This window comes from Mustela nigripes, chromosome 17, assembly GCF_022355385.1.
Source record: "Mustela nigripes isolate SB6536 chromosome 17, MUSNIG.SB6536, whole genome shotgun sequence".
In the NCBI taxonomy this organism is placed as follows: Eukaryota; Metazoa; Chordata; class Mammalia; order Carnivora; family Mustelidae; genus Mustela; species Mustela nigripes.
The window spans coordinates 10,063,595-10,078,809 of NC_081573.1; the positions used below are offsets into that span (position 1 = coordinate 10,063,595).

General features: G+C 57.9%; 1 protein-coding gene across 1 annotated transcript; it reads right to left on the minus strand.

Annotated features, from left to right (window-relative positions):
- Positions 1–1,739: 1,739 nt before the first annotated feature.
- Positions 1,740–9,251, minus strand: ERF (ETS2 repressor factor). The gene is made up of 4 exons (XM_059381521.1): positions 9,103–9,251; positions 4,465–4,699; positions 3,964–4,079; positions 1,740–3,843 (listed from the first exon to the last, which is right to left on the minus strand). The coding sequence occupies exons 1-4, from the start codon at positions 9,122–9,124 to the stop codon at positions 2,543–2,545; spliced, it is 1,674 nt and encodes a 557-aa protein (XP_059237504.1). The 5' UTR covers positions 9,125–9,251; the 3' UTR covers positions 1,740–2,542.
- Positions 9,252–15,215: the final 5,964 nt, after the last annotated feature.

Genomic DNA, 15,215 nt, shown 5'->3' on the forward strand with positions numbered 1-15,215 from the left:
TGGGGGGCTGGAGGAGGGCAATGCTGGGGATTATAGGCATGAAGAGAGTCTCTGAAAGGTTGAATTAATTGATGGAGTGTCGTGAGCTCTATAAAGGGCTCCCTATTTGGAATCAGCGATCCTGGAGTGTAGAAGGGAGCAAGGGTGTGGTCTTGCAGAAACCGAATAGGCTTAGGTGAGTCATTAAAGATTGGAGGACAGCTGGAGTTTTCAAAACGGGATGCCACCTGTGACATCGCACTGGATCAGAATGGGGCAACAAGCCTGGCTCTGCTCTGGTCTGACCTGGAAAGCAGTTCTGGAGCTGAGCAGTTTTTAATCCATACTAGACCTGGTTGGAGGTGCTCTGAAGGCACTGGAATCAGCCTAAGACTACTAGTCCGGGTCCTCCCTCCTTCCCCCAGTGATAACATCCCCCTTTCTCCATCACACCACCACCACCAACTCCGTTGCTTCTCTGTTGCCAGGAGACATGCCTCATCCCAACTTCCAGAAATAGCCCAGTGGCCCCCACCCCAGGGAGTGACTTACATCACCCAGGAGAGGGAGCAGTTGCCCACAGGCTGCCAAGGGAGCCTCGGTTTCCTGCCAGTACCCCAGCCCTGGATCCTCTTTACTGCCAATCAACATCATCTGGGACCACCCACCCTTGGCTGGCAGGAAAGGAGGGTGAAGCCTGCGCAGATAGGAGCTGCCAGTTCCTTCTCCCTCAGGGCTGCGCAGGGTGGAGTTTCTCCGTGAAGCCAGTTCAACAGACCTGAGTCCTCAATTCCCACTCCATTTCTTAGCTGTGTGGCCTTAGGGAAACTCATTCCCCTCTCTGGGCCTCCTGCACCTCAAGTGCACTTGAAGGAGTTGGGCTGTTCCTAATGACAGCTTTCAGCTAGAATTCCTCCCAATTCTTTCATCCCTGAATCAAGCTCTCCAGTTTGAGCTGCTGACTTTACAAGCTCAACTTTCAGAGCCTATGATCTGGAGACCATATCTAGAGCCAGCCATCCTGGCCTTAGGAGTCAAAGGTGTTGTCAAAAGAACATGGACTTCAGAAATGGACCTCATTTCGTGTCCTGCCTGGGCTTAGGGCTTTGAGCAAGTCCTTTGACTGAGCCACCGGCCCCCACCTTGCTGGTTGTAGGAGATACGGCGCTGCAGCCAACCTGGCATCAGGTACTGGGTCCCCAGCAAGCCAACCAGGAGCAACCAGAATTAAGCCTGTCTCTTCTCAACTTGCTGGTGGAGGACAGTTCCCTAGGTTTGACAGAAGGACCAATAAGGAACTCTGGAAGGCCTACATTTCAAGTGACCCTGCAGGGCTGTTGCCAAAGTTCCAGGTTACGAGAACACGGACTGAACACAAATCAGCAGAAAGGCAAAGCAGTTCTGATGATCCAAAGAGCAGGGGCAATAGCATGGTTCCAAGGACTGGCGGATCCCCACGGGAACAGGGGAGCTATCACAGGGCCAGCAGATGCCTCAGACCTTTACCATCAGGCCCTGGGGATTATCATCCCCCTGAGGGTCCGATCACTTCCCAGGCCTGGATTGGACCTATTCGGATGGGGATTAGATCCTTTGGCCATAAAGCCACTGGAGCAGCAGTCTAGGCGCCTGTCTTTTTGCAATCAATGACTGCGACCTCCTGGTGGTTTTCCCAGCACCCAGGACAAATCACCACATCCAAAGGCCCAAAGTTTTATTGTTTTGAATACATTCTCCAGCAGCACCCCAACTTCCCTCCCCCCCATCCCCAATACAGAATAAGGCTTGACCACAGACCCCCACCCCAGGGGCCCCAGCTAGGAGGCAGAGGGGGCTTCCAGTTTGGTTTCAGGGCACCCCCTTCCACCCCCCCCCCACCCGCCTGCCTATGGGCTAGTCCTAGGAGCAGCTGGGGGTGAAGGGGTTGGACCAGTGCTGGGGTAGGGAGTGGGAGAGGGATAGCAGGCACTTGTAGATTTGTGGCCTATGGGCGACACCCCTCCCCTTCCTCTGCCCCCCACCCAACATGGAATTTTTGGTTCATCATAAAAATGTCCCTCCCTCCCCTGCTGCAACCCTGTGGGGTATGAGAAACCCAGGCACTCAGGGCCCCTGGAGGGGCAGGGAAGGCAGGATCGGGGCTGAAGATGGCGGGGAGTGGAAAGGGACAGGGACAGGAGGCAGAGAATAGGAAGGGAGACAAGGCTTTTACTTCCTAAGCGATTGTAATAAAAACCGTTCCTGGGCATTGAGGCCAGCGCCTCAGTTCAAATATAAATTCCCCAGTATGGAGGTGGCCCCCTCAACTCCCCTCCCCCCCACCCCCACTTTGCCTGGAGCTTAGAAACCCACAGATAGGGGAAGCCCCCAGCCTGGGAACCCACCCACCCTCACCATTAAAAAAAAAAAGAAATTAAAAGTTTTATACAAAACATGGGGCAGGAAAAGGGAGGAAACAGGGAAGACACCAGAGAGCCGTCCTCACCTCCAGGACTTGGTGGGGGGTTAAGGCAGCAAAAGAAGCATGGGAGGTGGGGGGACCGGGGCCCCCTGCCCACAGCCCTCAGGAATCTCGATGCTCCAGAGAGAGCTGGGCTGTAGCATGCTGGAGGTCAGAGCTCACGCGCCTTGGGGTGAGGGGTCCCCCGGCCTCCCCGGGCCCCTCCCCACGCACCTTCTTGTCCTCACCCTCATCCTCCAGACCCCCAGCGGGGCCCCCACCCCCCTCCAAGCGACAGTCTTCACTCCAGCGTCGCTTAAAGCGCAGCTTGAGAGGCATGCACTGGGCTGCCCCGGGTGCTTCGCCAGGCTCCGGCTTGGGGGGTGCAGGTGGGGCACGAGGGGTCTTGAACACCTCCCCGTCTTCCTCATCCTCATCGCTGATATCAGTCACCTCCACTTCCTCCGACTCGCCTTCCGAGATGGGCTCCACCTTGATCTGAGGTGGCAGAGGCGGCGGGGGTGGGGCCAGTGCCCCGGCGCCCTCCGCCAGCCCACCTGCGCTGCTGACCCCGCCAATGCCAATGCCACTGCTCTTGTCAGCACCCGCCGGAGCCTTCTCCCCAGCAGCCCGCTGCCGGCGTCCCAGCGGGGGCGGCTGGAGCTTAAACTTGAATGGGGAGGAAGAGGAGGAAGAGGAGGACGAGGCCGAGGAGGGGACCGGTGGGGTCTCGGGCGCCATGGGCGGTAGCGGGCACTTGTCAGGGCGCTGGGGCTGGGGCACCACCAGCCCAGGGTAGTGCAGGAAGGCGCGGGGACTGAGGTGGTAGTTGTAGACGCTTTGGGTGTGGGCCTGCAGGTACCGTTTCATGTCCTCAGGGCTAAAGGAGAAGTGGGAGCCTCCCCCTGAGCCGCTGGGGCCCCCGCCACCACTGGGGTACATCGGGCTCAGCGTGGGTGAGGGAGTGTAGGCCAGGTGAGTGGGTGTCATCGGCAGAGCCGGCGAGAGCTGAGGGGGTAGAAGGGAGCCAGGCCCGGCCAGAGGCGACACAGGAAAGGGGCTCAGGGGTTCAGGGCCACCCCGGGGCCGGGGGTAGACGCGAAAGACGCCAGGGTCATGGGGCAGGCGTGCCAATGGGGGCCCGCGGAAAGCCCCCAGCTCTGGAGGGCCTGGCGGTCGGGCCCGGGGGTCCTCTCCCAGCGGCTCTTCCAGCTCTGATGTGCCATCACTACAGTCACTGACTGAGCCTCGACCCAGGCGTCGGGCCACCACAGCAGAGAAGAGGGAGGATGAGGATGAAGAACAGGCCGGTGGTGAGCGGGGGTCCTCGGTGGGGGACAGCACCTCGGAGGGCGTTGAGGGAGGGAAGCGGAAGTGGCTGCCACCTGACGGCACTGGCGGGGCACTCTGGGGCACTGCACCCCCTGCAGAAGAGGGAAGATGTTTGTCAATGCCCATGCCAAGCCCCCTGGCCCAGGAGGAACCCAGAGACAGATTCCCGCCTTCCTCTATCTGAGGCCCCGCCGCCAGCCACAGTAACTCACCAGCCAACCCCACATCGATGAAAGGGTAATTAACCAGCACCAGTTTGTTGAAGTTGAACTTGTAGGTGAACCGTTTCCCCTTGGTCTTGTGCAGTATGCGTTTGTTGTAATAATAGCTGTGGGCGCAGAACACATGGGATCATTGGTGACACAGGACCCCAGTCTAGACCCTGTTCCTTGACCGGGGAGTCCAGTGCAGTTCACCAAGAGGGACTAAGAACCCTGGTCCACCTGAGAGAAACCAAGCAGCAGGAGGAATGGAACTAGCTCTCCCCTCAGGTCTAGGGCCAGACTAGAGGTCACACCCAGGACTGCAATCTCTCCCCTTAGGACACCTCTATGGGACAGAGGTGTTCAGTGCAGGCTTGGGACTTGCCCATCCGTGGTCACACAGCTACAATTTGGCAGAGGATCAAACCCAAAGCCTATTCCCATGGGCTACAGGCTCCCCAAACAGTGGGGGCTAGCCAAATCTGCCCAGGGGCTTCTGCCTCTCCTCACCGCAGGGCCCGGCTCAGCTTGTCATAATTCATCTGAGGTTTGCACTTGCGGACGCCCCAGAGCCGAGCCACTTCGTCGGGGTCCTTGATGACGAATTCCCCGTAGTCCCCCTGCCAGGCGATGACCCCCTGATACTCCTCCTTCCGCAGCAGCTCCAGGATAAAGTGCCACAGCTGGATCTGCCGCGAACCAGGGGACGACTCCGGCTTGTAGGCCCAGTCCGGGAAGGCAAACCCTGGGGACGGGAGGCAGGGGAGTGGCCCCGGGTCAGGACGCCAAGTCCAAGGCTCTGGGTCCCCTCCCAGGGTCCACCCTCCTACCCCACCCTCCACTTGGGGAAATCCATCTCCCCTCCGCCAAGTCAGGACCCGAGTTAGAGGGAGACAGTATGTGTCTGTGTGTGAGGGGGCTAGACGGGAGCTTGGGGGGGTAGAGTGGGGAGGGAAGCTGGAGCCTGCTCCAGCGACACCGGGAGAAACAGGAAACCGTCGGCGGCGGGTCCCGGGGCCAGTGCCAGGGGGCCAGGCACCAAGCCAGGCCAGCGGGCAGGGCTGCCAGTGGGGGGAGGGGCAGGAAGGGGCACACGTGGCCAGCGGGTTGGAGAGAGCCCCCCCCAACCCCAACTCCCATTCAGGGACAGTTATACCCCTCCCCCAACTCACCCCACAGCTCCAGTCCCCTCCTGAGAACATAACACTGTCTCCCTCCCAAAACCTGCCAGAGCCTTACTCCCACCCCAGGACTCGATGATTTTTTTTTTTTTCTTAAAAGGACCAGGAGGGGTTGGGTGGCTGGTTGACGATGAGGTCAGCGCTTGCACACACAGAGGCTTCTGTCTTCCCTGGAGAGTGAAACCCAGACTGTCTGAGAGAGGCCCCCCCCACAAGCCCCAGCCCCTCTGTGTTGCACTGCACTCCCGGGACCCAGGCACATGGACACAACCTGGCTGGAAGGCCCCAGCCCAGGCTGGGAGGCTGAGCAGGCAATGCTGCAGCCAGTTCCCCCTTCTGCCTTCTCATCCTCAGCTTCTTCCCTGCCCACCTGCCTACCCGCCCCCAGCATTAACCTTGGGTAGAGGTTGGTGGTGGGCTGGCTGGTCCCTGGAGGGGGTGGGCAGCCTGGGGGGGTGTGGGGGGGCTGCGGTTGTCATTTCCCAAACCCCCGGGTAATCAGGGGCCATCAATAATTCAGCACTAGGCAGCCGGTAATGGAGGGGTGGGAGGAGGAAAGGGGAGGAAGAGAAGGAGGGGGAGGCAAGGCAGGGGCTCTGGTGCCACCAGAGGGAGAAGACCAAGGTATAGACAGCTAAGGATGGGCGGGGTCCCAAGTCTCAGGCTGCCCGGTGAGCCTCTGGCCCCTGGGCCCCGGATCAAGCCCCAGCTCAAGCAGGTACCAACCGGGCCTGAGCCAATGGTGAACCCCCCTCAGACTCCACCGCAGTCTGGACTCCAACAGGGGATCCTTCCCCTTGGGGACATGGAGGCTCAACAGTTGCTCCCACAGGGACCACCCCTTCTTATTCCAGAACTGACTCTGTTCCCTACAGTGACCCAGCTTCCTAAGCCCTGGCCTTGGGGAGAATGGGATGGCCAGCATTCCCCAGGCAGTCCCTACCCCATTCAGAAATCCTGGCCTCAAACCAGCCCCTCAGGGCTCCAAGGATACGACCTCCAGCCCTCCAGCTGGTCACAGACCCAGAGTCCTACACCAGCAGCCCTGCTCCATTTAGAAGTGACAGACCCGGACAATGCCTTCCATAGAACCCAGCATCCATAACCCCATCACTCTCATAGGAATCCAGGTGTTCACCCCATTATTCTCACCCCGTTTGAGAATCCAGGTCCCCAAGGCCCTTGGGAACCCAAGTTACCAAGTCACTAGCTCCTCGTACCCTCTGAGTCCTCTCAAAAGCTCCTACACCTCCTCCCCGACTCAGGGCACCAAGCTCTGTGCTTCTCCCACCTAAGCCTCAATCTGGCTCTCACACCCAGGAGTGTGTGTGTTGAGGGGGGAGGGGGGAAGCCCCTGAGACAGCAGTCGGGAATTGGGGGGGTATACTGACTTCCATCCTCCCCCCCCAAAAAATTAAAGCCACCCTTCCCAGCCCACCAGCCCCAGCCTCCTTGTCCCGGTAACCAGGCAACGTGTGTGCAGCGACAGTCCTGGGAGCGGGGGAGCAGGAGGCTAAAAATAAACTTTGCAGAAGAGAAGGAGTGAGAGAGAGACTACATGCAACACAAAGGGAACTCGGAAGGGAGGTGGGGGGCTCTGGAAAGGCCTCAAGCTGCATTCCGGCCACCTTCTTAACCGCCCCCCCCCTTCCCTGACCAAGCCCCCCTCTGTGGCTAGAACGCTGGATCCCACTCCAGGCAGGGACCCTCCCCATTCCCAGGTCCACCCCAACCCGGCTTTCCTCATTGGACATAGCATACATGAGGGCCTGTTCCTGGCTTTGCGGGGCGAAGAAGAGCAGGGGTGACGTCAGGGTGTCTCAATGGGGCTCTGTTCCCCAGGCCTTGGAGCCAGGAGCCAGGCACGGGCAAGGGGAGCATGTGTGAGTGTGTGTTGTGTATGGGTCCACGTGCTTCAACAGGGAACCACCGGGCCTGCACGGAGCAGGACCTCTGGAGCATGGGGGCTGCTGCAACAGGGAGCAAGCAGCTGACACTGAGAGAGGTGCTCAGGACATTTTGAGACAGGGTGGAGAGGTGGCAGTAGACCGACAGGAAGGGTTGGGATGGCAGGGTCCCAGAAGGCACACCTGGGTCCCACAGAGGCGGGGTAGGGATTCTCCCAGACAGACTGGAAACCAAGGGCGGGGGGGGGGGGGGCGAGCTCCTGGGCACCCCCCAAATTCACGTAACTGGCCAAACTTTTTTTTAAAGGGACTATAGGGGTCGGAAGGGAGGGGTGGTGGTAGAGGAAGAACACGCCGACCTTCTGGGGGGCCCTACCACCTCCCCCACTCCAGGCAGCCCTCGGTGGCGCCAGAGCCGGGAAGAAAACAGGAAGTGGGAAAGAGCCGCGGCAGAAAGAAGAGGGGCCGGGATGGAGGATCGGATAGAGGGGTGTGCATACGGACAGACGCACCGATGGACCGATGGGGAAGCCGTTCCAGGCCCCCGCCCCTTCCCCCAGCCGGAGAATCCACACGCGGCTCGGCCCCAAGACAGAGTTAGGGGAGCGGCCCAGCCAGTCCCACCAGGAGAAGGCCCGAAGCAGGGAGGGAAGACGAGGCGGGGATGTCTGGGCGCCTAGGCCCCCTCCTCGGGCGAGGAGGCTCCTGCTGCCCCCAAGGCCCAGCGGCCCTACAGCCTGTGGGAGCCAGGGAGTATGTGGGACGCACGTGACTGACCCTACAGCACTCCGTACCCCTGCCCCACCCCCCTGCCCCCCTCCTCGTCTCCAATCCCCAGGCGCTGGAGCACTGTTCGGAGCCCTTTAAGAGCCGACCCCACCCGCCATGCGAGGGGGGGGGCGGGGTGGGTGGGCCGGTCGGGGCACACACCCGCACGCAGGAGCCCTAGCCGCGGCCGCCGCCGGGGGAAGGAAACAAGTTTGAACAGCGGCGCCCGGCCCCCTTCCCCCTCCCCCGTCCCCGCCCCAGGCCGGATTCCGACGGGGTAGACGGGTAGGGGGCGGCTGGGACCCCTCCCCCCAGCGCGCTCGGGCGCAAAGTCCAGCCGGCGCGAGCCCGGGGGCGGCGGGGGAGGGGAGGGGGGAAAGTCCGAGTGGGAGGGGGGTTAATCCCCCTGCCCCCCGCCCGCCAACGGAGGGGGTTGGGGAACCTTGGCCCCTTAAGGAGGAGCAAGTTGGCGGGGAAGAGGGGGGCGGAGGGAAAAGACGGCCGGTTGAAAGAGAAGCGCTGGATGGGGGGGGCGAGGGGGGAGCCTCCGCGGCTCCCCCCACCTTCCCCACCCTCCTCTACCCCGGGGCCCGGCGACGCGGGAGGAGGGTACCCAGGTCTCCCCGGAGCCACCTTAAAGCCGCGCGTTCTAAGGTCGGAAACAAAAAGTTCCTTTTTCGAACGTTCGGGCTGCGCTTTGGAACTTTGCGACTCCGCGCGGGAGGGGGAGCGAGAAGCCGGAGGAGCCGGAGGAGACGGGCGGGGGAGGGGCGGCGCAGCCCGGACCCCGAGCCTTGGGCTCCCCAATCACGCCCTCCTCCTAGAAACCATCCCGTATGCCCCGCTAAGCCGGTGCGGGGCACGCGCCGCGGTGAAGGTCATGGGCCGGACCACGCAGCGCGGAACCGGGTATAGCGGGCCCCGTGGACAGCCCCCCCCCCGCGCCCCGCACACGTCCCGGCCCCCAGAGTGCAACGTGACAGAGCGGCGGGGAGGGACCCCGCCACCCCCGTGATCCCGAGAGTGGGCGAGAACCCAGCTTTCGGGGTCCAGCAGGGAGAGGACCAGGACTCGCAGCACCCACACTACTCCGCCCGGACCCAGAAATTGGGGGGTCCCATGCAGCACCCCTCGCTTGTGCCACAAGAAGCAACAGGTCTCGAGTGCTCGGGGGTCCCTCCAGAACTAGGGATCACTCGGGCTACCCCGGAACCCTCCAGCCCCCCCAAAGTTTCTCCGCCAGGTTTCCCGGGGCAACAAGTCTCCCCCACACGTGCTGCCCCCGCCCCCACCTGTGTCCGCCGGGGTCTTCATGCTGGGGGGCCCGGGGCTAGGCGCCCCGACTCCGAGCCGCAGCTCCCGGCGCCCGCGCTGCCCCGTCCCGTCCCGCGCCCGTCGGGCCGCCCTCGGCGATTCACCCGGCCTCGCCTCTCAGAGCCTCTCCCCTCCCCGCCGCCGCCTCCCGGGTTAATATCGCACTCCGGGGCCGGGACGCCCACGCCCCCCCGGCCGGCGACGTCACCGCCGCGTCGCCATGGAGACACTGCGCCCGCCCCCTCCCCGCGCACTCACACACACACTCGCCGGCGCGCAGCCACTGAGGACCCGCCGGCTCTGGGCTTAAAGGGGCCGCGCGGCGGGGGAGGAAGGAAGGAGGGGGCGGGGGTGGGATGGGGTCCTGGGGGTCAAGACTCTTTTCCGAGGCTCCAAGTCTGCAGATAACTTAAGTCCCCGGCACTCGCGACTTGCCGCCCCTCCTCCTCTCCTGCCTGCTGCAGAATCCAGAGTTTGTTTAGGGAGCTTGTAAGAGGGCGGGGGAGGGGGGTGGGGGGGAGGTGGTCATCGAGGGGGGGGTCAGAAACTTTTGAAAGGCCTGGACCTTTCGGGAGGGGCCAGAATCTTCACTGCAGGGGGCGGGGTCAAGACCTTGGAGGGTGATCCAGACCACATTTCCCACCCTGGCTTTACCCTTCTTCCCCCACCTCCCCCCAGCCCTGACCCTGAATGGGGGCAGCTGTCCAGGGGTGGGGTGGAATGGGTGGGAGGCATTTCCCAGCATCGGAAATGGGGAGGCGGCTGTGCTCTCCGCTCCTCCGGGGATGGGGTCTTCCAGATATCCCCAACCCCAGCTGGGAAGGAAGTGACCAGAGAGAACGCATTCTGGAGCATCCCCCCGACTCTGTCCCCAGGCTGCAGCTGTCCTGAGGAATACGCTGGTGTCTGAAGTACCCCCCACCTCCACCACCAGCGCGGGGGTTCCGGAGGTGGGGCCAGGATGCGAGGGGGCGACCAAAGTCTGAACAAATGTGCTCCCAGGGGGCACTGGGGGATCGCCAGGAGAGAGGAAGGTAGGGTTTAAAGATGAAGGCCAGTGCGTAGGGCAGTGTTAAGTCTGTTCTCCGTAGCAGGGAGGGATGAATGGAGCCTGAGGCTTCAGGAAACAGGAAATCAGCGCGATCAGATGGCTAGTTGGAGCCGGCAGCAGGGTAGGAAGAGGGCAAATAGAAGCAAGTAATACCCACAGACAGAGCCTGGAGTGAGTTTCAAAGAAGACTGGGAGGTACCAAAGGAGGGGAATAATGCAGGGGCTGGGGGGTGATGCTCAGAGAAATTGAAACTGAGAAGATGGGCAGGGAAAAACGAGTCAGGAGGGTCAGACTCTGACTCCTTAGGTCTTCAACCCACATTGCGTTCCTAGATGCATTAGAGCCGTCTGTCACCATCGCCAAAGAAGTCTCTAGCCTCTTCCTCCGTAGAGACCAAAGCCTCCAGGGAAGCATCACCTCCTTGGGGAATTATGTAACCTTGCCTACGGCCAGTGCAACTCCCCCATGGATATTGTAACCCTCTGGGAGCTGTGTGGTCCAGCAATAATAATTGCCATCATTGTTATTATAACAGCTCCCGAATTCCTGGTGCTCATGATGTGCCAGGCACTGGGCCAAGCATTGTCTGGGGCATCTTGTCATTTGATGCTCACAAAATCCCAAAGAGGGAAGTTACTATTGTTATCCCCATTTACAGATTAAGAAGGTGAGGCTCAGAGGGGAAATCAGTCTGCCAAATTCCTACCGCCAGAAAGTGTTAGGAGTCAGGACTTGAACCCAACCTATCCCATTCGAAAACACCACCCTTCACCACTCAGCTTTAGGAATGCATTTACTGTCCATCCCCCCCATCCCCGCCAGAAAAAGACCATGAAGAGTTTCAAAGCTAATAGGTCTGTAACAACTTCAGGGATGCCACGCTCCCATCAACAAGAGAGACCTGGGTTGCAACCCTAACTTTGCTATTTCCTGTCTGTGACATAGACCAAGGAAGTTTGCCTCTTTAAGCCTCAACTTCCTCATCTGTAAAATGGGGATATTATTAGATCCTACGTGACCAGGTTGTGTTAAGAAATCGGAGATGTGAAGTGGGCATGCAGAAAAGACTGGGAATAATTAGTAGCAGAACGAACTATATACCCCGTAGATAATGTAGGCACCCCTCACGGTATAGACCCCCAATCACAGACAACAAACACAGTGTACTGACCGTGTGAAAAGGCCTCTTGATGGCATAAGTCCCACCATGACCCAGTCAGGTAATTCAATCTTTCTGTTTCTATGACATACAGTCATGGAGGGTGGCACGCCTCGTGATAGAGTCTGGGCCATCACAGAGAATGGGCATTCCTGGTGAAAATGTCCCTTGGGTAGTTGACCTCTGGTGGTTTGTGAAAACCTATCCACCGATATTGTAACCCCTCAGGGATTGATGCGACTGTACCATAGAAGTGTGGACCTTTTTGGATAGTTCACTTGCCTCATGAACGCTGAGAGCCATCCTCAAGGAAAGTGGACCCATCACCTCGGGTCATTCCTTAAAGACATGCCATCCAATCAAGGCCATATCAATTCCACTGAACAAGGGGACCCTCTTCCTCCGGGGACCCCCGCCCCCTTAGAAGAACCTCCACAAATGCCTCCTGGGGCTTGTGAAAAGTGCAGCCTCTCACTAAGACCTAAGACACGCTCCGGGGAGAAAAGAACTCTGTCTAGACAGTGAAGGTGCCCTCGGCTCCCACGGACCTAGCACTCCCTGTTCCAGTTTACTATCCTGACACAGATAACATTTATCCTGTTGCTGTCAGGCTAAGGCAAGGACAGAACTTGTCCTCAAAGAAGTCCCAACACTCCACGGACCTCACTCCTGGAAAGGAAACTGTATGGATGATGAAAATCATAGTCCCATCACCTGTAATGAGCGAGAGTGAGCCGGTACTACAGTGTGAACATTGTAGCTCCCTTAGAAATAACACGAATCACCCCAGAGAGAGAATGCAGCCATCTCAACAGGGTGAACGCCCTCAAACACAAAATGTGATCCCATTAGAGAGTATCAAAGTGCTGAAGGGCCCCTGGGCTCAGACCTGGGTCCTCTTCTCTCCTCCAACTGTTGCTCGTTCCTTTGGTGATCTCCACCAGCGCCATGTTTTCACACGCCCTCTCGATGCTGGTTCCACCCGAATTTCTCTCTCCAGCATAGGACTCACCCCTGGTCTCCAGTCTCACACACCCAACTGCCTCACTGGTGTCTCCCTTTGGATTTCTCAAGCTCGCCAAGTCAAAATGGCTTCCATCCGCTCCCCCCAAACTTCCCCATCTTGGGCACCTGCTGTGCCATTTTGCAAACTGCTCAGGCCTAATTCAAATTCTTGGAGTCCTCTTGACTCTCTCTCCTCCCTCATCCGATTGGAAAGGAACTCCCATGGGGTGAACTTTCAGCTGCTTGAGAATATAGCTCCTAGTCACCACCGCCACCACCACACCCCTGGTCTGGGGACTCCTCGCGCTCTCCTGGTTGCCACCAGCCCCTAGAGTTTGCGTGCACCCACAGCCAGAGGGGTTCTAGTAAATCACTTGACTTCCCTGTGCTGTCCCCAATCCTCTGTTCCCTTGGAGTAAAAGCCAGCTCCCAGTATTGACCAGCAGGACTCTTCCTCCCTGACTTTGCCTCCCACCTTTCCCCTCCATTTCTGTGCCAGCTGCACTCCCAGCCTCTTTGAGATTCCTTGAACAGGCCGGGCAGATGCCTGCCTCGGGGATTTTGCCAGTGTTGTTCCATTTGCTTGTAAGTCTCCCTGCAGCCCCCCAAGCCACCAGAAGTCTACATAGCTCTGCCCTTCATCTCCTTCAGGCTTTTTACTCAGAAAGCACCTTCCCAATAAAGACCCTACCTGATCACGCCATTTTATTTTATTTTAAGATTTTATTTATTTATTTATTTGACAGACAGAGATCACAAGTAGGCAGAGAAGCAGGTAGAGAGAAAGGAGGAAGCAAGCTCCCTGCTGAGCAGAGATCCCGATGCGGGGCTTGATCCCAGGGATCATGACTTGAGCCGAAGGCAGAGGCTTTAACCCATGGAGCCACCCAGGTGCCCATGATCACGCCATTTTAAATTGGAGCCCCCGTACTAGGCCCCTGCGTTTTCTCCATGGCACTTTTCTCAAGTGACATATATTTCTATGTCATTGTAGTTCCCTTAGAAACTACAGTGTTTCTAACATTGTTAGAATATTAGAATTCTAACTCGTCATCTGAATCCCTCCTCTAGCCTTGCTCTATCACTGGCGCCTATACCGGTGGTGGCGGGTGGGTATCGTAGAACAGTCTGGTAATACATACCTGCTGAAATGAACTGAGTCCGTGTACAGAAGGCATAACCCCACTGTGGGAACCCACCATACAGACAGAACAAAGCCCAAAACGGATTCAAACTCCCATTTGCGGGGTGGCTCTCGTATGGACGGTGGAAACCCAAATAGTACAATGCTCAGAAATGGCGTGAACCCCAGGACAGGCAGCACGACCCCCGTAAACCTCATGCAAGTAGGGTAACCCTCATAAGTGATATGAGCCCCATTCAAACAGCATGGCCTTCATAAACTTTGTGAGCCTCGTAAAAAAGGGCAACCCACATAAATGGTGTAAACCTCACATTGCCAGCATAAAGCTCATGAACAGTGCGAGCCCCATATACATGGTGGGACAGCAAATAAACCGTGCGGGTCCCCCTAAAACAGCTCTCATTACTGTGCTCTGCCAAAGAGGCAGCGTGGCTTGTTGAACTCTGTGTGAATTCCTCTAGCCACAGGGTCAACTAGTACAACCTAGGTAAACCCACATGAGCAGTGAAGACAAGCGTGTAAGTAGGGTCATTTCTGTAACTGGTGGGCCTTTTTTTTTTTTTTTTTTTTAAGATTTTATTTATTTATTTGACAGACAGAGATCACAAGTAGGCAGAGGCAGAGAGAGAGAGGAAGGGAAAGCAGGCTCCCCACTGAGCAGAGAGCCAGACATGGGGCTTGATCCCAGGACCCTGGGATCACGAACTGAGCCGAAGGCAGAGGCCCCGACCCACTGAGCCACCCAGGCACCCCACTGGTGGGACTTTTCATGTGAATAGTATAGCTCCATAGTCCTACAGCCTCATGCAATATAACCCATGGACGCTGTACCCTTGCGTTGACAGTGCCATCTCTCTCAGTGGACCATTCGGTGTATAGCATAGATTTCACAACGATTACAATAGGGGTCCCTGGGGGGTTCAGTCAGTTAAGGGTATGACTTCAGGTGAGGTCATGATCTCAGGATCCTGGGGTCAAGCCCCACATCAGGGTCTGTGCTCAGTGGGGAATATGCTTCTCCCTTTCTCTCTCTGCCCCTCCCCCTGCTTCTGTGGGGTCTCTTTCTCTTTCTCTGTCAAATAAACAAAATCTTTTAAAACATGCAATGGTTGGGGCACCGAGGTGGCTCAGTGGGTTGGGCCTCTGCCTTCGGCTCAGGTCATGATCTCAGGGTCCTGGGATCAAGCCCCTCATCGGGCTCTCTGCTCAGTGGGGAGCCTACTTCCTCCACCCCTGCCTCCACCCCCTGCATGCCTACTTGTGACCCCTCTCTCTCTGTCAAATAAATAAATAATATCTTTTTTTTTTTAAGATTATTTATTTATTTATTTGACTGACAGAGATCACAAAGAAGCAGGAAGAGAGAGAGGAGGAAGCAGGCTCTGTGCTGAGCAGAGAGCCCTATGCGGGGCTGGATCCCAGGACCCTGGGATCATGACCTGAGCCGAAACCAGAGGCTTTAACCCACTGAGCCAGCCAGGAGCCCCAATAAATAAAATCTTTAAAAAAAAAAATCCATTGGTTGCAATAAACCTCAATGTCACTACGTCAGTTTTAATAAGTCATTGATAATGTAGCCCTTTTCCATAAACAAGGAAAAACCCCATGTTCCATTTAAGCCTCTTGGGCCTTTGTAACCTTCATAGATTATATTATCCACCCTCCCTCCCCAAATTCTAATTCTCCCATTAAAATTTACCCAAATGCCCCTCAACACAGATGTATTAAGAC